Source organism: Capra hircus, chromosome 7, assembly GCF_001704415.2.
Source record: "Capra hircus breed San Clemente chromosome 7, ASM170441v1, whole genome shotgun sequence".
NCBI classification, from domain to species: domain Eukaryota; kingdom Metazoa; phylum Chordata; class Mammalia; order Artiodactyla; family Bovidae; genus Capra; species Capra hircus.
Genome location: NC_030814.1, coordinates 29,361,013 through 29,385,174, shown reverse-complemented (window position 1 = coordinate 29,385,174; position 24,162 = coordinate 29,361,013). Strand labels below are relative to the sequence as shown.

At 43.0% G+C, this 24,162-nt stretch overlaps 1 protein-coding gene across 2 annotated transcripts in view; it reads left to right on the top strand.

The window, feature by feature from the left end:
* RASGRF2 (Ras protein specific guanine nucleotide releasing factor 2) overlaps positions 1 to 24,162 on the top strand; it is a 253,030-nt gene that overhangs the window by 190,082 nt on the left and 38,786 nt on the right. For both annotated transcript variants that reach the window (XM_018050061.1, XM_018050060.1), the window contains exon 18: positions 11,273 to 11,379. In XM_018050061.1, the coding sequence (XP_017905550.1) occupies positions 11,273 to 11,379 (107 nt within the window). The remainder of the gene's footprint in view (positions 1 to 11,272; positions 11,380 to 24,162) is intronic.

The following is a 24,162-nucleotide window of genomic DNA, read 5'->3' as shown; positions in this document are numbered from 1 at the left end:
ACTGCTGTACCCCAGTTCCTATGAAAGAGATTGGCATAAAGACTCAGCCAGTGTTTTGTGTCTGATAAAATGGGCTCTCTTTTGTATTCTGTGGCTTCCACCCTCTCTCCCAAGGTATGTTTCACTTTCTGCTGGCAGAATCTATCGTTTTAATACACTGAAACTTTTTGTGGACAGTCTAATGTTAACATTTGAGGGGGAGAAAAGGGCCGGTTTTTATGCCCCCTCCCCAGCCATCCCTAAAAATTCTCTGCAGTGCCTTCTTCAGAACAGCTCAGCTCATTCTGTGGCTGTCCCCTCTCCTTGCACACACAGGTGCCTGCTCCTTCACCACTGTATACGCATTTGATACACCTCCCAGAATCGGGAGCTGTCACTCCTTGCCTCACCCTCTGCCTCCGTGGAAAAGCTTTTCTAAACGTGTGTATAGGCTCTGTAGAAAGAAACATAGAAGGATTTGGAAAATTACTATTGTTTAGGTTTGTGGGGAGATGTCGCCTAATGCAAGGACAGGAATGTTGTTCCACATCACGCTGGTGAGCTGCCTGTTATCTGGAAGGGGTAGCAGACAGCCATCAGAGAATTCAGACTAACATACTGAAGAACCATCCTCCTTCTTTTTCAGATAGTTGGTTATGAAGTTGGGCCGAAAAGGAAATAGTCGGGAAATTTAAAGTTTTGTTCTTTTTGTTTTTTGTTGTTCCTTTTGTTAACCATTTCTAGAGCATTTACTGTATTTTCCAAGGCCTGGGTAATACTGGTTTTGCTATCAAGAAACTCTGACCATGAGTGTTAGATTTCTTGATTTCCTTTAATAGATTGCCATATTTTGATTTTCAGAGTGGTTGATGTTATTGGCTCCCACAAATCATTATCACCTCTCAGTTTCTAGACTATCTTCTTCTTGTCTCAGCAGTTTTCTTGACAACTCATTTAAATTTGCTTACTTTTTGGCTTTACGTCTTACCTGCACCTCAAAGGACCCCATTCTGCCTTGGCAGAAGTCACCGTCTCCCTCTGTACTGGCTCTGTGTCCTTGTTGTATCTCTATGTCAGCACAGAAACTGACGGCAGCCGCAATGGGAGGCCTGGAGCTTAAACAGCAATAAACACAGGCAGCCAGCACGTCTCGTGTCTCAGTGGGAAGAGGCTGGGTTTTAGAATCCAATGACCTCACCATAAATCCTGGCTTTGCTCTTACCGTCTGTGACCTTAGGTAACTGTCGGGCTTCTTTGAGCCTCAGTTTCTTCATCTGTGAAGACAAAGAATCTGTTTTCTACAATTGTGAGAATTAAAAGAAGTAACACCCAATGGTTCTCAATAAGTTACATTTTAAATTTAGTATATAACCATTTCTTCAAGAATCTAAGCAGCACATATTTTTTTTAAAATCCATGAGAACAGTTCAGCTGACAATCTTAGTCAAGTCAATCTTTCTGATTTTCTTGAAAGGTGAAAGCAAAGGGAAGATATTGATTTTTCCATTCTTCATGTATTTTTCATCACAAATGTTGATAGATCTGCTGAACTTCTTTTCCTCATTCTATTATTCAAGGATGTGTTTATTGCAATTAATTGCACTTAGAAAAAAAATCTCAGGTTAAATGGAGTAAAGAGAAGAACTTAACAACTCGAAAGATAAGGACGCACTTATAGACAAATTTTTAGAAAACTCTCACTATGCAGAATTTGTTCATCAATGTCTTGCCCTATAACACCTTTGAGAAACAGCCCTTTCACATTTCTGGCCATGTGCTTTGAGTGGGAGCTACCTCCTCCAGACACACACACACACTCATGCACACATGCATCTCCCTGCCATCTCTGACACCTCCCCACTATTGCCATAGGGATCAGTTTGAGGAAGGCATATGATGTAGTCAATGAAATGCAAAGATATTTTAGAGGATTTCTAGGTTACACATTTCTTTATCTTTAGTGGAAGCTACCAGAAAGAATGCCTTGTCATCCTCTGGATGCTGTTATATGAGGTAATATGATGATATGATTAGCAAGGCCTTACCCATTTTTGCTACCTGGAAATGAGAGCAGAATAAAAGCACTAAAAAGAAATAGACATGGACCAGACTAACAAGTACCTCTGAATCAAACAGGATCTAAGTCTAGAACCATCCCCAGATGTATAAAATAGCAATTCCCTTTTTACTCTAAGCCAGTTTTGTTGCTGGTGAATTTAAGGTTTTTGCTTTGTTGTGAAAGAATTCAGAGATGAAATGATAGGTAAGTAGATTTGTTTAAAGAGAAACACACTCTACAGACAGTGTGGGCCTCAAAAGGCAAGAGCGGCCCTGAAACATGGTGTGGTTAGTTTTTATGGGCTGGGTAATTTCATAGGTTAATGAGTGGGAGGATTATTCCAATTATTTGGGGCGAAGCGGCAGAAAGTTCCAGGAATTGGGCTATCACCCACTTTTGGACCTGTTTTGGTTAGCCTCAGAACTGGTAGGTGTGTCATTTAGCATGCTAATGTATCACAGTATCACAATAAGTGTCTAATGAGGCTCAAGGTCTAGTGGAAGTGAGATCTTCTGCCATCTGGGACCCAGTTGGTTCTACCAGTCTTTGCCATGTCCTTAGGCTATGTCAGTCTTTTAAGGTTGTGCCCTGCCCCCGTCCCTCCTGTTTCAGTTTGAATTGGGTGTTCTGTCCCTTTGCAAACAAAAGATTGCCGGGGAAGAGACCATTAAAATGGGAGTAACTGAATGTACTGGTATATTACTACAGCAAACATCCTACCATTTGTGAACTAAGGTTCAATTCCTGAAATTGTAGCTATTATTCTAGATTATCTCTCAAAAATGAGTCTTGTCAGTTTATCGACTGAGTGAATGCTGTTATCATGATGTTCAGCACAGTGTATGTGCAAATCTGCTTGTCTGCATTAGTTTTTTTTTTTTTTTAGTTTATTAGCTCATAAAGCCCCTTCATAACTAGGAAAATATTCTAGACTTGGTTCAGTGGGCAATAGGGAGACATTAGAAGTACTTCGTGCTGGAGCAGTAACAAATTAGAGGGATATTTGCAGTTATTATTGAAGAGACAGTGCCTTGCTCATTTGCAGGGTTTCAAATTACACATCTTTGGTGTTTTTCTTGTTTGAAGGCTGTCTTCTCCCCATTTAAAAAACCATGAGAGCAGGGGCCACATCTCTTGTTCACCAGGTGAACATAGATATTACTCATAGGACAATGGACCTGTGAACACAGATATTCAGGACAGGACTGTCTGTATTTCTACACAGGACCTGGAACATAGATATTGATGGGATAACTGAATTATGGATGAGGATGAAGAGAAGGCAGAGAGAATGGGGAAACAGGAACATGTAAGAGATAAGAAGCTACAACCCATGTGTGAGGTGCCTAGATGCAGGGTCATAGCAGGAGACTAGAGAAGAAAGGCATCAGTCTGACAGATGCCACCAAAAAGTCAACAGTGTTTGTTGACTGAATGGGAAAAACCAAGGAAATACAGGGAGGAGTGAGGTTTCCCACCCGAGAAGCAGAAACCGTGGCTGTTTCATTGACTCAAAGGCAAGTTGGGATGGGGAGGAGCATGAGAGAAAAATATATTTTTTTTTTTGGATATTTTTTTAACGAGAGAAGAATGTGTCATTCATATGGAAATGTAAGAAGGATTTCTTTCAAGGAATGAAGGATTTGGGGAAATGATGGAACTCGAGGTGTCAAGTTGGAATATGTAAAAAAACCGTGGGAGAGAACTATATTCCCGAAGGAGTGAGAACTGGTTGGAGTCAGCTTGAGAACAGACCAGAAACGGAGGAGGAGTGTCCTCTGCTTGTTCCTTCAAATTTGTTTCAGAGTAAAGAACAGACTTAGTTTTCTAGAATTTCTGGGAAATTAATGCAGATAGTTTAAACATAATACTCATAATCAGATTGTCCATATTAGATTGTCCAAAAGTCACTTTCAGACTTTTATTGCAACCCACTCTTAAGAAATACAGTTTACATTTTGACCCACACACGCACACACACAATTGGTACAAAATTTTCTCTGACGAATACACGCTCTCACTATATACAGTCTACTCAGTTTTCATTTATTTCATTGTTTAAAGCTGGTAACAACCCACTAAATTGATCTCACTCCCCATTAATAGATCATGTCTGGAAGTTTTAAAAGCCCTGGTCTATGTGAAGGCCACATAAGAAATGTAGTGAATTTGATGAAAGTATACATTTTGAGAAAAATTAAATTCTGATTAGATAAAAGTTTTTGTTTAAAATCCATTATCATAATAAAACTATATAATGGTGCTATGTTCTTATAGCTCTTCAAAATTTAGAAAGAATTAAAAGGAAAGCACTTATTTTTCCAAAACTTTCAAAAGGCTTCTTATCTTGGAGCTTTCATAGTATTTACCAACTTGTAAATAAAATTTAAAGTCTGAACTTTGGATGCAGGCTATGAGGTGCAGTTAAAAACACTCTGGCTTTGGAAATGGACAGACCTGGGCTCAAGTCCTGGATCGGCCGCTTATTTTGTTGTTTTTTTATTTCTGTATTTTTGGCTGCTCTGCATCTTCGTTGCTGTGCACGGGCGCTCTCTAGTTTTGGTGTGCGGGCCTCTCCTTGCAGTGATTTTTCTTGTTGCAGGACATAGGCTCCAGGACATGCAGGCTTCACTAGATACAGCTCACAGGCTCCAGAGGTCAGGCTTAGTAGTTGGGCCAGTGGGCTTATTGGCTCCACAACTTGTGGGGTCTTCCCAGACCGGGGATCAAACTGGCATCCTCTGCATTTCGAGGTGGACCGACCACCAGGGAAGCCCCTGCACTTATTAACTCTGTGACCTTTGCCAAGTTTCTTAACCTCTCTGAATTCCTGTTTCTTTGTCTGTAAGTGGGAAAAGCAGCATTTACTCTACTCAGTTGCTATTGTTGCTGAAGAATTCTTGTTGACCACATTTCTTATAGGGCTTCCCTTGTGGCTCAGCTGGTAAAGAATCCTCCTACTATGTGGGAGACTTGGGTTTGATCTCTGGGTCGGGAAGATCCCCTGGAGAAGAGGCTACCCATTCCAGTATTCTGGCCTGGAGAATTCCATGGATTGTGTAGGCAATGGGGTCGCAAAGAGTTGGACGTGACTGAGTGACTTTCACACACATAGTACTTACGGCCTGATACTTGTTACTTGGTGGACATGCAATAAATGGCAATTGTTATTATTACAAGGGCTAAAGTACAGACAACTTGTAAAGCTGCTAGCACAGTGCCTGGCATAAGGCAGCAATAAATATGGATGATCTTTCTATGCCAACAACCAAAAAGTAGGAATACAGTTGTAAGCCAAGTACGTAGAAATGTACAAACCAATTATATGATTTTATATTACATACAATTTTTAAAGAAAGATATTTACTGGATAAAGTAAAGTGCATGGATAACAAATGAGAGATTGAGTCTCATTTGTATAACGTGAGAAATTATTCTCCACTGTTGTGGCATTTTTCTTAATTCCCCCACCGATGTAATCATTAAAGTGATCTCAATGCATTCATTCAATAAACCTAAGTTTATTAAGACCTACAGTGCCAGGTACTGGGGATAAAAACACAATAAGAAACAGTTTCTAGAAGTGTGGTTAAAATAAACAATAGTTAGCATTTACTTTCACTCCCAGGCACCCCATCCCCATGGACCACTGACATCAACACTCTCTCTGTGCTGTTTGGGGCTTCCTGATTGACATTCCACACCACATCAGAGGATGGCCCAAAGATGCTCTGTTGGTCTTCACAACAGCACCACAGTCCACTTCTTGATGATCTACTTTCCAGGTTAAAATACCTCACCATGTTCAAGAATTCCTTGTTGTTGTTTTTTGTCAATTTCCCTCAGGCAACGTCAGGGTAGCTCTAACTGAAGAAGCCCATAATCCACCTACATGTCATCTTACTTCCATCTCACTGTTACTTTACTTGCCTCTTACAAAGTAGGCAGTGAAGTTAACTATCACATCATTTGAAGAAAAAAAATGAAAGTTTTCCTGCTTTCCTATATTTTAAAATGTCCTTGCATCCCTCCTCACCACTTTTTCTGTCTGCCTGCTTGTGATAGATTTCATATCCATAGTCATCATAGTAATATGGTGGGAAAATGCCCTTAATTCAGATACATAGGATCTGTAGACACTTTCTGATAGTTTTCATTGGGAGGGATGCAGTTTTTGTTAAGAAAAATAACTGCGGAGTGCCTGTGTGCAAAACTGAAGGGCCTACAAAGATGCTTGAGATAAAATCCCTTCACCAGGGAATGTATAGTTTAATGAGAGAGATGTCACATGTACCACCGGCTGTAAGGGACAGAATGACTTACGAGGTGTCTGGGGGAAGGACCATAAAGGTGAATCTCATTCTTAACTTCACATACGCAGTGATTTGCTTCTTACCACTTTTCTAGACGACTTTTGTTGCCCAAATTAGCCCATCTGACCAGTGCCTACAACTAAAAAACAGCCCAAGCGTGAATTGGAAAGACAGGAATCTCGTGGTGGCAGTATTTCACATGTGTGATGTTAGTAAAATAAAACCTCCTGGCATCTGTAGAGTTTGGTTGGGCTGTCACACTTGACAAGGGAAAGATTTGTAAAACTCCACAAAGAGTTTCTGTTTGGTTTTACAAAAAGTGGCTTAACCCCCCGGGGGTGGATCCATGACTGTAGGACAGATTGGCTTCTACATGGGTGTCGCCACCAATTGGCTGTGTGGTTCATGTTTCAATTTGGAAATACACATTGCTCAAGCAGCCCCCAGCTTGTACGGTGGCTTACAATAAGGAGGAAGTCTGGCAAGTTGCAAAAAATGGTTGCTCTGATCAAAGAGCTTTAAAGTCTGTGAAAAACGGGCCTTTCATTGCTTGATCAACAGATGGACATCTTTGATCTTAGAAGTACTCTTATCAATTCTGTTCAAACTGCCAATTTAGAAATTCCCGACACCAGATATATAAACCATCTCTCTGAGGGGATATCTTTAGTAAATCCTGAAGGTCAAGTTTTATTAGTGGAGTTACAGCTTACTCATGAACTGAAATTGCCTTAACGGGACTGTTATGTGCTAAGCTGATACATGGGATCTTGATGTAATTTTGCACATGGGTTCATGCTCCTGATCAGAGCACCTATCTCCCCTTTTTCCTGTTTTCTACCTCTTTAGCTCTTTGTATTGCAGCTGGTTAGGGCTTTCCTGATGGCTTAGCAGGTAAAGAATCCGCCTGCAATGCAGGAGATACAGGTTCGATTCCTGGGTTGGGAAGACTCCCTGGAGGAGGAAATGGCTAACCCACTCCAATATTCTTTGCCTAAAAATTCCATGGGCAGATGAACCTGGTGGGCTACTACCCATGAGGTTGCAAATTTTCAGATCTCTTTACAGTTTGCTCCTTTCTGTGTTTAACTGGGTCTAGCTCGTGTTTATTTATATTTTTCTATCCATGTTTTGGGCTTCCCTTGTAGTTCAGACAGGTAAAGAATCCACCCGCAGTGCAGGAGACCCAGGTTTGATCCCTGGGTCGGGAAGAATCCCCTGGAGAAGGGAATGGCTACCCATTCCTGTATTCTTGCCTGAAGAATTCCATGGACAGAGAAGCCTGGCGGGCTATAGTCCATAGGGTGGCAAAGAGTCGGACACGACTGAGTGACTAACAAATCCATGTTTTAAATTTCAACTTGTCTATTTTTCAGCAATAATTGAAAGAATAATTCTGTTAATTTGAAGACATTTTATGATCTTATAAAACTTAAAATATTTTAAATTCTTTTCACATGTTTTTAGTTCACACTTTTATATCTTTAGTCTTAAGCATCCTACTTTGGGATATTTGAAATTTTGGGTGGTGGTGGAGGGGTGGGATGAGGTGGGGAGTTCCTGATCCCTGTGTCTAGGGACCCTTGTTTATGGTGGATGGCTTATTTGTTTTGTGCTTTGGGACTATGAGTTTTTCCTACGGGTCTTTCTTGTTGGTCATCCAGTACAGGCTGAGGGTAAGCTCATGTCTCTCCGGAGAGGTTTTGTGTATGCTTTTGTCAGGGCGCCAGAGTTATCGCTGGCCATGGCCCCCCCGGTAATGGTTCATTCTGGGCTTCAAACCCACATGAGGTGGGCCTGCGGTTATCTGTTCTCGGCAGGGGGGAGTTCACTCCCCTGAGATCCAGGCTAAAATAGTCAAGTTTCTTAACTACCTCCTTGTGCAGGCTGGAGAATTTCTTTTCTGAGTCCTCCCTCTCGGGCAGAGGGGGTGGTCTGATGAGAATTCCAGCACCCACACTTCCTGAAGGCCCTGGGGCTTCTCTTGAGTCACGTGGATTCACAATCCACATCTCCTGTTACCAAGGCTGGTAACCTACTCTCCTCTCAGAGCAGTAGTTCAGAGACTTAGTTCTTTTTTTCAAGTCTCTCTGTGTTTGACTCTGGAAAACTCCTTATCTTCTTGAGAACTGAGCTATGCATTTTAAAATATATTATATTTTCCCCAGAATTTCTAAGATTTTAACATCAAAAAGTTTTTTTTTTTCAATATCTATTTTACCAAGAGCACATCAGCATCCTCTGACAGTGTCTTCTAGTGGGTGGAAGACACCTGTCCACATCCAAAGAGGAGTGTGGGGAAAAGACCTCTGCCTTTTAGAAGTGTATGCCCTTTTTGGTCTAACTCATCTGTAGGTTCTGAGGACTGTTCATTCAGTCTTTCATTCAATCACCCTTACCTTTACAGCACATTCAGTAATTACTGATTTCCTACTATACAAGCTTGCATTCATTTATTCAGCAAACATATATTGTGTCTAGTTTCTGCTACATGCCACGTATGTGCTCACACTCAGCAAAAACTTACCTGGACCCTGTCTTCATGGAGGACACAAATACTGACCAGAAAATCATATAGATAAAATGTGTAAAATTGCAAATATGGCCAGTGTCCGGAAATAAATGTGCATGTTGTTGTGAGATGTGCAATGAGGGAGCTACCTGGTTCAGGCCCTTAAAGGCTTTCTGGGGGACGTGAAGTAACTAAGAGTGGCTTTCACTGAGTGAAAAGCAAAGTGATAATTGTGCCAGATACGGAGCAGTATATACAGAGACCTTGGGGTGAGGATGAGGGACTGAAAGAAGGGTGGTTAATTGGAAGAGGAGATTGTGAAAAGAATAAGGTCTCAGAAAAGGCTGAAAGGGAGCTAAGAGCCGAACCATGGAAGATGTTGAAGGCTGTGTTAAGGAGTTTTGTGTCATTAAGGGCTTTAAACAGGGGAATGGCACATCTAATTTGCCCTTTGGAAGATCGTTCTGATTTCAGAAAAGAGAACAAATTTGAGGAGGCAGGAATGACAATGAGGCTAGTTAGGAGGCTGTTGTCAGTAGACTAGATAAGAATTGGTAGAGCTCAGTGCCAGTTTGGCTTTGTAAGTACAAAGACATGGACAGATCTGAGATTTATTTAGCAGGTAAAACTATCGAGGAGAAGCAGAGAGGCGGGCCAAGAACTATTCCAAAGTTCCAGGCTTACATAACTGGATGGCTGGTGGTGGTCCTTTAGTGAGATGGGGAACACCAGAAGAGAATAAGGTTTGATGGAAAGGCCAGGGGGTTTCCTTTTGCATGTATTGAGTTTGAGGTTTTTGAAAAATCTAGGAGGCATTTGGATTCATGGATCCAGAGTCCAGAGAAGAAAACTAAGGATGTAATTATGAGAGTAATCTTCATAGGTGATCATTAAATGAGATTTCCTATGGAGAGATGATAAGTTGTTGTTCAGTTGCCAAGTCGTGTCTGACTCTTTTTGACTCCATGGACTGCAGCATGCCAGGCCTCCCTGTCCCTCACCATCTCCTGGAGGTTGCCTAAGTTCATGTCCATTGAATACGTTATAGAAACGTAGAGGTTATTGGTAGTTTAGTGGGGGCTGTTTTGGTGGTAAGAAGGGGTAAGAAGCTAGGAGTAGGATGTGAATGTGGACAGTTTTTAAGAACTTTCCCAATGAAGTTATGTGAGATTTGAATATATTTTTTAAAAAAATAATGGCAGTTATTTATTTCTTTACTTTTTTGGCCATACCACACGGCATGTTGGATCCCGGTTCCCTGACCAGGAATCAAACTCAGGCCCACTGCAGTAGAAACGCAGATTCTTAACCACTGGAACCACCAGGGAAGTCCCCTTGAATTCATTTTTAAAGGAAACAAGTCACTTGGTTATAATTGGAAAGCAAAATCTTTTAAAATAGAGAATAAGTAGAAAATATTAAAATAGTTTCTTGATAGTGAAGAGGTGGCCAAGATAGAAACATAGGCTGGCACAGAGATGAAGACTCTGACCCAAGATTGAGTTGTAATAATAGCTAACATTTATTGCACTCTCACTGTTTTCCCAAGTGCCACTCTAAATGCTTAACTAACTTAATCTCCAAAAAGTCTCTGCAGTTGATACACTTATTCCGTTCAGGACATGAGGAAGCTGATCACCAGAGAGGAGCTGTAACTTACACCGTAGGAGGACAGGGATTTCAACCCAGTCTGGCTGTGGAGTTCATGTTCTTAGGTGCTTGTGTGCTAAGTTGCTTCAGTCGTGTCCAACTCTGCACAACCCTATAGACTGTAGCCCGCCAGGCTCCTTTGTCCATGGGATTCTCCAGGCAAGAATACTGGAGTGGGTTGCCATGCCCTCCTCCAAGGGATTTTCCTGACTCAGGGATTGAACCCAAGTTTCTTACGTCCTCATATGTTGGCAGGTAGATTCTTTACCACTAGCGTCACCTGGGAAGCTCCTTCTGCTTCTCAATATGTGAGTGCACAACAAAGTATTTATATCATCTGTGAGCCAAGGTATGAGCTTATCCATCTACAAATATTGAAAATATCTGTGGTTACATGACTCTGGAGAAAAAGTATAAACAATGTTAGCTCAAATACTTTGTTAAAACTCCTTCTTGGCTTTATGTTATACAACAGGACAGGCATAAGTGGAAATGTCACTAGACCATCTGTACCTTTAATCAGTGACTGTTAATAAATATGTGCACATTATTCATTTAATTGTACCTGTAACTATGTGGTGGCCTCTGAGGGCATCACAGGTAAGTAAGCAGAATCCACGACCAGCTGAAGCCACTTACTCCTCTGCCAAGACGTGTCATTTGTGAGTGGCATTAAGCAGTGTCCCAAAATAAGTGACCTTTTCCAGGTCCCCAGGGATTGGCTTTAACTACAACATGTGTGTTTCTTTTCCTCCCAAGGATTTAACAACTCCGAGAGAACATGCGACAAAGAGTTTATTATACGTAGGACAGCCACCAATCGAGTACTGAACGTTCTCCGTCACTGGGTCTCAAAGCACGCACAGGTAATTCAGTAGCCTCGGTAATTACTTTCAAGGATTTTTTTTAAACACCAGCTTTAAAAATCATTAACAGCACCTCCTGATGCTTTCAAGTAGAGTTTGAAACCTTGGAAATAGAGCATGCTGAAGGGAAAAAACTCAAAGGTGGGCCTACAGGTCAAAGCAAGCAAATGTGTACCACCAGCATCCAGTGGTCCAGTTCTTCCAAGGGCAGGACACAGGAGGTGGAGCAGGACTACCCCTTCTCTCATCTCTGCAGAACAGCACCCACTGTGGGTGCCAGCTGTCCTCTGCCACCTGGGAGCACTGTTCACAGGGCCCTCTCTATGAGTGGAGGTGGGTCAGTTGGGGTGGCACCTCATGGAGGTAAACAGCAGGTGTCCCTGAAAGCAAGCAGCATTCTGGTACCAGACACGGGGGTGTTTCCTCAGCCTGATTCAGAAGACACTTTTGCCTTCACCTCCTTTTATGTTTTGTTTCGAGTACAGTTGACTCTTAGTTGAGGCATGTGGGATCCTGTTCCCGGACCAGGGACTGAACCTGGGCCCCCTACACTTGGAGTGTGAAGTTTTAGCCACCGGACCCCCAGGGAAGTCCCAACTCTTGAGCAATGTGGTGGTTAGGCGCGCCAGCCCTCTGTGCAGTGGAACACTTGTGTATAGCTTACATCTGGCCCTCTGTACCTGTGGTCCTGTGATGTATGTGGTTCCTCCACATCCACGGATTCAACCAACCTCAGACTGTGCAGTGTGGTAGTGCTTACAATTGAAAACAGTCTGCATACAAGTGGACCCACACAGTTCGAATCTGTTTCCCAAGAGTCTACTGTATTCTGTTTTTAAATTGCATCACGCTGACAGGACACTTGCTTGTTTTCTATTTGTGCATATTCAGTGCAAGTTTATAGACTTTGTATCCATTTCACCATTTCACAAAATAAAGCAAGGGCCCCCTTTGCCTCATTGACTCAGGGCATGAATTGTGCCAAACAGTGTCTCCACTGTCAAATAAGTGGTGGGCCTTCCTGACACAGGCTGGCTAGCACCCTGCAAGGGAGTTGTGGAGAGAGAAGGGGGCCCTTCATGGCTCAGATCAGCACATGGGAAACATACAAAGTGCAAGTTAGCTAGTGAGTAGAGGGAAAAAATGCAAGGAATTCCCATGTTTCACTTCATTATATTTTCAGAGGCCGTCCTACTGAGGTTCTACTGCCTGGTCCTTGGTAATGACTGTTCATCAGAGAGAGTCTCGCGAGGGCCAGGCTCCTGAAAACCCTGTGGCAGGACAGTTCACTAATTGGAACAAGTGGGATGTGGACCTCACCACTAGCTGACCCATGACAGCTCCTAAACAGTAATTAAAATAAAAACAAGTACAGCACATCAATAAAGGCTGTAAGCACTTCATCTTGTACATCTTAGATAAATAACAATGGATCCTATATGACTCAAATTCAGAGAACCATCCTTAGCTCGTTGGAAATGTCTAGTCTCTCTTTTCCACAATCTCAGTGAGCTGCTTTGAATCCCTTTTGCTTCACTGCAGATAAAACATGATAATGATGTTTCTCTGCCACCTGACCGTCCATCCTGTCATTTCTGATTTTCGACCCAGAGTCTTGGCTTCTGATTCCTGGGTCTGACAGTGGCTTGGAGATGCGGAGTAGTTTTGATAGACAAAGTTGAGCAGATGCTGTGTGGTTCTCTTCTCCAGTCAGAGCTTCGGCCCTGCAAGTTCATGCCAAGACTTGCAGTCACAGCACCGGTCACAGCCCAGGTTTCCCTGGTCCCAGCTCCTTCCTCTCCTCCACGTCTTCCCTCAAAAACTCCCCCACCTCCCTGTTAGCCTCAGTTTCCTTTTATCCCTTTTATCAATTCCCAGCACCCTCTTCCTCTAATGATCTCAAACAAGGGTCCCTCACAATTCACATATAATACTTACAGTAGCTAGAAAAGTACCTCAATTCAAATTACAGTAGACTGGGGTTATTTTACTTTTGGTAAAGACAGTTCATAGGTAGGAAGAGATTGGTGTACTAAATCCATCACTTATAATTAAGAGATTTATAGTAAAGTGTTATCATCTGATTTAACAGCTACATTGTACATTTAGGTATACATGTGTGCATACAGGCAATATCAGGCTGAATAGCACCAAGCCATTAGCTACTGAAATAGAAAATGGATTGATATGAAAGCAAGAGTCTCTTAATTCAGATTGTGTCCAAATGGCCTTTAGTTCTAATCCAAAAGCACCCTAGATAGAGAGAAGGAGATGATTGATAAATAAATGTTGTTGTTTAGTCACTGAGTCTTGCCCGACTCCTGTGACCCCATGGACTGCAGCCCATCAGGCTCCTCTGTTCATGAGATTCTCCAGGCAAGAATACTGGAGTGGATTGCCTTTTTCTTTCCCCAGGGCATCTTCCTGACTCAGGGACTGAAGCCACGTCTGCTGCATTGGCAGGCAGATTCTTTACCACTGAGCCAACAGGGAGGCCTAGAGAGATGGGTAGCCACACAGATGACTAAATGCAGCAGGTGCAAAGTTTCATGTGGTGCAGCTGAATCCTGGGAGGAAGATTTTGTAAATGGAAAGGAGAGGGTACGAAACTGTACTGGACACCTACTCCACAGGTCAACTTGAACTTGCTGTTTTATTTTATTGTCTGTATCTTACAGTTGAATCCCAGACATGAAGTACCAAAAGTCACAGCACTTCTAAGTGGTAGAACCTGGACTTGAACCAAGAACTGTTGAACTCCAGAGCTCAAGTCCTAGTCCCAGAGAGTTGAGTCTGCCAGTTTGGAGTGAACTTGGCTGGAAAGGCAGCCACAAACCTGAATCCTTAATTAGAAAAGCAAAGGCAGGATAAGAAATGGTGCTCGGTTAATTTCCTAGGAAACCCTTTTCCCCTTCCAAGTGTGGGTGAAATGGACTAAAATGAAGCTGTCATCTTGGAAATAAAATCTTCTGTGTGCAACAAAAAGCACCCTAGGTTTTAGCTTTTATTTGGACAGTTCAAATACTTTGCAGCCTGTCACTTCAGATGTGCTTATACATGGGAAAGCACTTTGCAATCAATTTTAGCATCCCAGACCCTCTCTACACCAAAGTGGCACATCTATACATGTGTGGACAGTACAGCTGCTCGGGTATCCAGTCTTTTCTCCTGTCAGGATTACTGTAGAAAATTTAGACCCTGATGTGCCAAAGGCAGTTCTTACCACTCACTCACTTGTCTTTTCTTACTTTGCCTGCTCATGTGAGTAGATTGTCGTGATGTGTGGTTGGTGTCGGATTACCCTGGTATAACTTCATCATGTGCACAGCCTGTCACCTTCCTCATTCAAGTGAGTTCTCCATCACCATCTCCCAGTCAGCGCATGAGGTGCAGGCGTTTCAGTAGCATTTCTGCTTATTGGAAAACAGCTTTAGGACATTTTTTTTGCTGGCTTCAGTGTCCAGGTCTCCCTTCTTCGCTTTACTGACTTGCTTTTGGTGGGACTTGAGCCCAGGCCTATCCATTTCTAAAGCCAGAGTGCTTTTAATTACACCTCATGGCCTGGATCCTAAGCTTAGACTTTAAGTTTTAATTATAAGTTGGTCACAACACTTCAAGCTACAAGAGAAGTTGTTATTTTAATATTTTGAGAAAGTAAGTACTTTCATTATAATTCTCTTTTCTGAATTTTGAAGAGCATGATAAGAACTTAAAGCACTGTTTAAGAGTTTCATATGGTAATGGATTTTAAACAAAACTCTCTATTTATCCAACTGGAATTACAATTAAAATGTCATTAAACTCAATTTTAATGACATTTTAATTAAAATGTGATTAAAATTAAAGTACATTCTTTCCCCAAAGTCATTCTATTTCCTATGCGATCACTGCACAGACCAGAGCTTTTTAAAGCATTCAGTCATGACCACTTAATGGAGAGTAGAATCAATTAATGGGTTGTTATGAAGAGAGGTCAAGGCAGGCTCTTGATAATGGGTTGGTAAACAGTTCCAATAGAAGCCAGACAGACCTGGTTTCAGCTCATGGTCCTGGAGGCCACATTGTGTGCCCACCACCTCCTGTCACCACTGCAGTACCACCTGAGCCAGCTGAGTTAGAGGAGGTGGGTGCATGGCCCCCGACTTGATAGACCCCCAAGCAAGGTGACCACCATGGTGCTTGAAGAAGGATTGACAGCTCCAAGCCTTTATTCAGGTTTCAGTTCAGTTCAGTTCAGTCGCTCAGTTGTGTCCGACTCTTTGCGACCCCATGAATCGCAGCACACCAGGCCTCCCTGTCCATCACCAACTCCTGGAGTTTACTCAAACTCATGTCCATCAAGTCGGTGATCTCATCCAGCCATCTCATCCTCTGTCGTCCCCTTCTCCTCCTGCCCCCAGTCCCTCTCAGCATCAGGGTCTTTTCCAATGAGTCAACTCTTCGCATGAGGTGGCCAAAGTATTGGAGTTTCAGCTTCAGCATCAGTCCTTCCAATGAACACCCAGGACTGATCTCCTTTAGGATGGACTGGTTGGATCTCCTTGCAGTCCAAGGGACTCTCAAGAGTCTTCTCCAACACCACAGTTCAAAAGCAAAGCATCAATTCATCAGCGCTCAGCTTTCTTCACAGTCCAACTCTCACATCCATACGTGACCACTGGAAAAACCATAGCCTTGACTATCCAGGTTTATTTAAAGGTATTTACTCTCACAGAGGTAATAGGACTTGAGACTACTGGTCAGAAAACTTGAGCTCTAATCTAACTCTGTCAATTAACCCGCATATTTGAGGGTTTTTAAAATTAATTAATTAATTTGGCTGCGTCAGGTCTTAGTTGTGGCACACGTGATCTTCGTTGCATCACGTGATATATCTTCCATTGTGATGAACAGGCTCTCTCTAGTTGCGGCCCACGGGCTTATTTGCTCCACGTCATGTGGGACATTAGCTTCCCTGACTAGGAATTGAACCCATGTCCCCTGCATTGCAAGGCAAATTCTTAATCACTGAAGTGAAGTGGGGAGTCCCGCCAGAGAAATCCCACCGTCATCTTTGTTGTCTCTGGTGTTCACATCACAAATGAAGGGCTTGGACAAGAGATTGTTTTTCTTACCTGATTCATTCAGTACCAGTTGAGCCCATTTAAGGAAGAATGCAGCGTTATTGTGACAACTTGACTGTTTTGAAGTAGTAGCTTTGTAAGAAAATTAGTAAGGAGTTGAATGCATTTCAAAAAGCAGCACAGCATGCTCATAATTGCATTTTTCCTCACATGGTAGACTAAATAGGGGGCACCATTGCAATTTGTAGAAAACAACCACAGTGAAACAGCAAGATGCAAATTTGTCTACAAATAATCTAGAAAATTGAGTCTTCTATAAAGTATTAGAGATCATGCATTTATTTCCCAGTTCTCATCAAAGCTAACTCATGTTGGCAGATACTATCCTGAACTTATTTCAGGAGAAATAAAGAAAGAACTGCAGAATAACGGGTATGGGTCTCCAGAGAAATAGAAACTTCCTAGGATGTCACCTTCAGCTCTCCCTATCCCCTTAAATGTAGTGCTAGGGTGCCACTTCCTCTCCTAGCCTTTTCTTTAGTATTTGGTAAGGCTAAAATGTTTCATTTTTTTCCTGATTTTTAAATTTCTCTCCTGTGAATGTACTCTCCCCTAACTTCTCCTCATCTTGTCATGCTTTTTCACTGATTTTTCTCCTTCCGTGTTGAAAGTGAAGCCACAAGGCGAGCTGAGTTTCTCATATATGCACCTGTCTATGGATCAGCAGCCTAGAGTTGGAGCGGGGCTGTGTTCTTCCAGCTCTGCCATTTATCTTCTCTGGGGCCCTGAACTGGTTACTCAGACTCTCTAGGGAGGCTAATTTCTTCTTCTAAAAAGGAGAACAACTATCCATGTTTTCCCTTACCTAAGACTGTAGAGAGAATTAAAGGTGATGTTGAATTAAGAAACATGAAGGACGTAAGGTACAACATAGGTACAGGCCCTTCCAGCTAAGAGCAGGAGAGATGTGCATTTCCTCTCCCTCCAGCCAGCCTGGAAGCTCCCTCCACACAGGGTGCCATGCCTCATTCATCTTTGTATCTCCTTTCACTGGCTCTGCAATGCTGACTACATGGTAATTGCCCAGGGATAGCTGTTGAGTTTACACTTTAATGTTGCTGTTGTTCATTCTCTCCAGAAAGTCATTTTCTAGCCTTCAAGTTTCCCAAGTCAGCCAAGGCAGAGACTACAACCACTAATGGAAATCAAGGCTATGTGTGTAAAAAGTCTGAGTAGAGAAAGTGTTTTCAACTGGGTGTCCACACCCTCCTTGGGAGTGTCATGCTGGGCAGCCTTATGCGTCCTTCTCACAATTCCTGATTACAAGGTATCTGCAGATTCCTGGACTGCAGAGCTTTAAAAAAATTGTTTAAATTAAAGTATAGTTGATGTACAATATTTTATAACTTACAGGTGTACAATAGAGTGATTCATAATTTTTAAACGTTAAACTCTAAGGTTATCATAAAATATTGGCTATATTCCCCACGTTGTACAATATATCTTTGTAGCATATTTTATACATAATAGTTTGCACCTCTTAACCTCTCGCTCCTATATTGCCCCTCCCTCCTTCCCTCTCCCCACTGCTAACTAACAGTTTGTTCTCTATATCTGTGAGTCTATTCCACTGTGTTGTAGATCTAGGGTTGTATTACTAGCTTGTTGCATTTTTTAGATTCCACATGTAAGTGATATCATACAGTATTTGTCTTTCTCTGTCTGTATTTCATTTAACATAATACCCTCCAAGTCCATCCATTTTGCCGCAGATGGCAAAATTTCGTTCTTTTTAACGGCTGAGTAGTATTCCATTGTCCGTATAATATACACCACGCCTTCTGTATCCATTCATCTGTTGCTGTAGGTTGCTTCCATGTCTTGGCAATCGTGAATAGTGCTGCCGTGGACACTGGGGTGCATGTATCTTTTCGAATTAGTGTTTCTGCCTGTGCCCTCTGTGCATAGCCAGGTTGAGGAGGGACTTTGAGGCTGGCTATAAACAACTCAGATCTGTGTTCTAGTATCTATGGAAGGTCTCGTATGTACAATTTACAGCAATTTTGATTTTCCTGAGTTGTCTTATTGATCAACTAATTCTGAAAAAATACTCTGTCCACTTGTTTGTGTGTTATTACAAACCATGGAATAGCACTGAGAAAAGAGCCTGCAGCTGTGTCCACAGGTTGCAGCTCACTTCATCAGACTGTGGGCACCATAGGAACAAGAAGTACCTGAGAATGAAACAATCATTTATTTTCTTAATTGTAAGCTAAAGGGAATTAGCCTACATGTTTTAAAAGTGTTAGGTCAGACAAAAATGACCTAATTATGTTAAAATCTTCCCAAAAGAGTTTGTGGAGGGAACACTGCTACTCCCTTTTCTGTTTTCTCACCTCCTTCACTCATTCACTAATAAGAACTGAGTACCAGAGTGTGCCCGACACTGGGGTAGATGTGAGCGTGAGCCTGAGTCGGGTAGCGGGCCTTAAGTCTCAGGCAGAGAGGTCTCCAGAAACCCCACAAGTGCCGCGAAAGGAGGAGCTTGGCACTGTCTCATCTGCCACGTCCAGAGGGAACCAGGGCCAGGCTCCACCTGCCGCAGTATGCCAGGCTAAACCTTCTTCCCCTGGAAAGTCAGAAGTGATAGCAAGAAAGCAGAGAGGAAGTAGGGAGAGAGAAGGGGCCTCCCATGTGGAGTCCCAGGCTCGAGGCCAGCCAGGCAGGGCCAGGAGGGAACTGGTGTATTCTGGACAGAAATGGAACTTCAGTTCATGTATTGGATTGGACATTTTGACTGAAGAGATTGTTTTTATAACTGAAGCTTCTGGAAACTCTGGTGCCCATCCTAAAAGGTGTGGAAGGATGGCCTGTAGAGCAATCTAATGAGGTCACTGAGAAACAGTACTGCTGCCCAATTATTTCATTATTGTTCATGGTACAGGAAGTGTAGGTCACCTTGACAGAGCAAGTTTCACGGAATTTATCAAGATAACTCACTTACTATGTTTCTAACTCACTTCTGTCCTCTTACATTCATTGTATGATGGACAAAGCATTTTAGCTGCTGATGAAGAATACCTTGGTTTAAATGCTTTTTTACATTGTGTTGAGATATTATATACTTCATATGAAGGGCATTGAACATGGGTAGAACTCAGTGACGTTTTACCCACGTACACACCTGTGCATCTCCCACCCTGATTAAGAAATGGAATATTTCTGGCAACAGGCCCCTTCCAGTCAATGTCCCACTTCCTGGGCATTGCTCAGTTTTTCTTTTTTTTTCCTTAGTTTTAGCGTTGTTCTTATTGATTTTGTGTACTTTGTATACATTCAGAATAAAACCCTTTATTTGCCAATTACATTCATTTACCCCAGGTTGTTCTTTTGTATAACATGTTTATGTAATTTTTCATTGAATATACTTGATTTAAAATATTGTGTTAATTTCTGCCATACAGCAAAGTGATTCAGTTATATATATATGTGTGTGTGTGTATATATATATGCATTCCATTTTATATTCTTTTCCATTGTATTAATATTAACAGTTTATCACAAGATACTGAATGTAGTTCCCTGTGCTGTACAGTAGAACCTTGTTGTTATATATATATACATATATATATGCATTCCATTTATTCCATATATGTATTCTTTTCCATTGTATTAATGTTAACAGTTTATCGCAGGATACTGAATGTAGTTCCCTGTGCTGTACAGTAGAACCTTGTTGTTTTGTTGTTGTTCCAGTCTGTATATAATAATTTGCATCTGCTAACCCCAAACTCCCAGTCCATCCCTCTCACGCCTCCCCTCCCTTTGGCAACCACAAATCTATCCTCTATGTTTGTGAGTCTGTTTCTGTTTTGTGGACAGGTTCATTTGTGTCATATTTTAGATTCATAGATAAGTGATACCAATGGTATTTGTCTTTCTTTTTCTGACTTACTTCACTTAGTAGGATAATCTCTAGGTGCATCCATGTTGCTGCAGATGGCATTATTTCATTTTTTTATGGCTGAGTAGTGTTTCATTGTAACTCAACATTAAAAAACTAAGATAGTGACATGTGGTCCCATCACTTCATGGTAAATAGAAGGGGAAAAACTAGAAGCAGTGACAGCTTTTATTTTCTTGAGCTCCAAAATCACTATGCATGGTGACTGCAGCCATGAAATTAGAAGATGCTTGCTGCTTGGAAGGAAAGCTATGACAAACCTAGACCACATATTAAAAAGCAAAGATATCACTTTGCCGACAAAGGGCCATATAGTCAAAACTATGGTTTTTCCAGTAGCATATACAGATGTGAGAGTTGGACCCTAAAGAAGCCTGAGCACTGAAGAACTGATGCTTTCAAATGGTGGTGCTGGAGAAGACTCTTGAGAGTCCCTTGGACTGCAAGGAGATCAAACCAGTTAGTCCTAAAGGAAATCAACCCGGAATATTCATTGGAAGGACTGATGCTGAAGCTGAAGCTCCAGTACTCTGGCCACCTTATGCGAAGAGTCAACTCATTGGAAAAGCCCCTGATGGTGGGAAAGATTGAGGGCAGGAGGAAAAGGGGATGACAGAGGATGAGATGGTTGGAATGCATCACCAACTCAATGGACATGCATTTGAACAAACTCTGGGAGATAGTGGAGGACAGAGGAGCATGGTCTGCTGCAGTCCATGGGGTTGCAAATAGTTGGACATGACTGAGTGACTGAACAACAATTCCTGTTAGAGTAACCATTCTAGATGGATGCTCAGAACTTTGTGTACGGCTGTTCTTGGGAGAGCCCTGTGAAGGTGGAATCTGGGCTGAATCCAGGCCTTCGGACAAAATGCCACTACCCCTATTTGACCAGTGAAGCCATTAGGTCTCAGGGAGATTCAATCAGTACTGCCCAGGGAATTTTCTATAGTGATGGAAAGGTTCTATGTCCGTGGTATCCAGAACAGTAGGCTCTGGCCACGTGTGATTAGTGGCTACAGTGTAACAGGCCACTCAAGAGTTCAGCAGTAAGTAGACCCAGCTCTGATGTCCTGTCCTTCCACTGCCCTGCAGGGCCCTGTTCTTCTGAAGCAGGAACCTGGGTAGGTGGTCTCCTCCAGGGCCCCAGTGAGCCTGCTGAAGAAGGAAATACCCAGACTGGGTTTACTGAAGCAAAAGCAAAATCTTTATGGAACATTGGTATTACAGTTATAAATCACACAGAGAAGATGATGGCTTTTTCTCAGTAAGGAAGGACAACGAACACCCTTATGTTTGGGCTTTGGACCTGCGACCCCAGGCCAGCGGTACAGTGGAAACATGCCCTGTTGACTAATTGAGGCAGAAAAGTAGGTGCCGCTGTGGCGGCCTGTACTTAGTGTGTTCAAAGACCTCAGGGATCAGGATGTCCTAAAATGAGAGCTTATCAGTTCATCCCTTCTTTTTCTTATTTTGACAGGTGACAGAGAGCCCTTTTAAAACTGGATTTTATGGACATATATTGTGTTTACTGGGGCTTCCAGTACACCTGCCAATACAGGAGATGCAGAAGACATGGGTTCGATCCCTGGGCTGGGATGATCCCCTGGAGAAAGAAATGGCAACCCACACCAATATTCTTGCCTGGAAAGTTCCATGGCAGAGGGGCCTGGTTGGCTACAGTCCATGGGGCAGCAGAGAGTCAGACACAGCTGAGCATGCACGCACTGTATTTATTAGGTTATTATTTCTTTATTGTTGTTGCTTAGTTGCTGAGAAATATCCAGCTCTTTTGTGATTCCCATGGACTGAAGCCCACCAGGCTCCTCCATCCATGGGATTCTCCAGGCAAGAATACTGGAGTGGGTTGCCATTTCCTTCTCCAGGGGATCTTCCCGACCCAGGGATCAAACCCACCTCTCCTGCATTGCAGGTGGATTCTTTACTGCTGAACTGCTGGGGAAGCCCCAGGAGACCCCTTTAAATTTTAAAAATTTTTAGCCTCGCTTAGGGAAACATAAAGTCCAGTGTCAACTTAAAGCACTAAGTTCAGATTTATTCTGTGCTCCAAATCTGAAATGGAGGTTGGCCAGGACAAGCACGTGGCAGACTTTTGTCGTGGGTGGAAGAATGAGATGGATAAGAGAGAACCCGCTCCTGCTGCCTGGACTGATGGCTCTCAGCCTGCGTCCAGCCCTGTCCTGTCCTTGGGTCCACCCCGTCCTTGTCTATACTGCTCCTACCAGTCTGCCTGGGAGACTCTCCCTGGCTATACGGGCCACCCAGACTCTGCTCCTGAGTCGTGGATTTTCTTTCCACTCATGAGACAGCCTTCAGAGTAGGGATGCCTGATCTTGGAGCTTTCTCAGGAGAAAGAGTCCCTCCCTGGACCACAGTACTCTCTGCCACACTTGGGTGCTTCCTGACCTTATTCTCCTAAAGGTGACCAGGACCTTACAAATGTCCCTCTCCCACATCCTCACCACAGCTGAATGTGAGTTCCCAGCGTCCACTTCCTGGGGAGATGTGTCCCTGACACTGACCTGGGAGAAGGAGCTCTGGGATTCCAGGGGAATGATCTCTGTGCCAACCTGAGGTTTGAGATGGTCTTAGTTACGGAGTGGGACACTCGGTCTTTCGTGGGCGACTTGAAAACCTAACCTCCCCACCCCTGCCACCCCCAGAAGGCAGTCTGCTCTCTGACGATGCATTCTGAGTGACAGGCTCCCAGAGTGTTCAAAGGGTTCTTTAACAATACTGTATTAATGTCAGGTGCCGTTCTAAGTGGTTTTCAAATACTCACTCATTCACTCCTCACTCCAGCCTTTTGCGGGAGGGAAGGTATAGTCTCTGTTTCACAGATGGTGAAATTGAAGCCTGGGGACGAAATATTAATAATTTGCCTGAGATGTTGCAGGTGGCCAGTGGCAGAACCAGGTTTCACACCTGGGCTGCTGGCTGCCCAGCTCAGGTTCTCAACCACCCATCTCACGGCCCCTGCATCTCGCCAGCTAACACTCAGGACGCAGAGCACTCCAAACGGATAGGAAAAAGCCGCTTGTGACCTCAGACAGTGAGCATGTCATATGTTAGCACTGACAACACTTCCGTTCTCTATTTCTTAGTCTTCTCTGAGACTTTGGCCTAGACTCTGTGTCCCTTAGACAAAGGATTTGTGCTTGCTAAAGGTTGGGCAGAGTCCTGCCCCCTTCCAGCAGCTACTGCTGTGCCTCCTGCATTTAAACAGTGATTAGCCGTCTCCCGTACCAGTCTCCCCCAGGCACTGCCAGGGCAGGAGTTGGGGGTGCTGTCCAAGGTCACAGACGAGAAAAACCCCTGCTGTTTTCAAGGCCTCAGGACCCCAGACATCCCACCAGTATCCCAGGTGGATTAGGATGTGGCCTCATCACTCAGGTAGTACAGGGAGGCTCCTAGGCCTTCCCCTGCCTGTGGGTTCTGATGGGGCTGCCGGGAATAAGAAGAGAGAATTCAGTCACATTGTGAGATGCTGGAAGCTATGAAATATTTAAAAATATTTATTTATTTTGGCTGCACTAGGTCTTAGTTGCGGCAGTCAGGTTCAGTAATTGCAGGCTTTGGCAAGCCCGCACATGCGCTGCAGCATGTAGGATCTTAATGTTCCAATGAGGGATAGAACCCACGTCCCCTGCATTGGAAGGTGGATTCTGAAACACTGGACCACAAGGGAAGTCTCTGAAATATTTATTTTTAATGATAAATTAGTGTGTATTACCT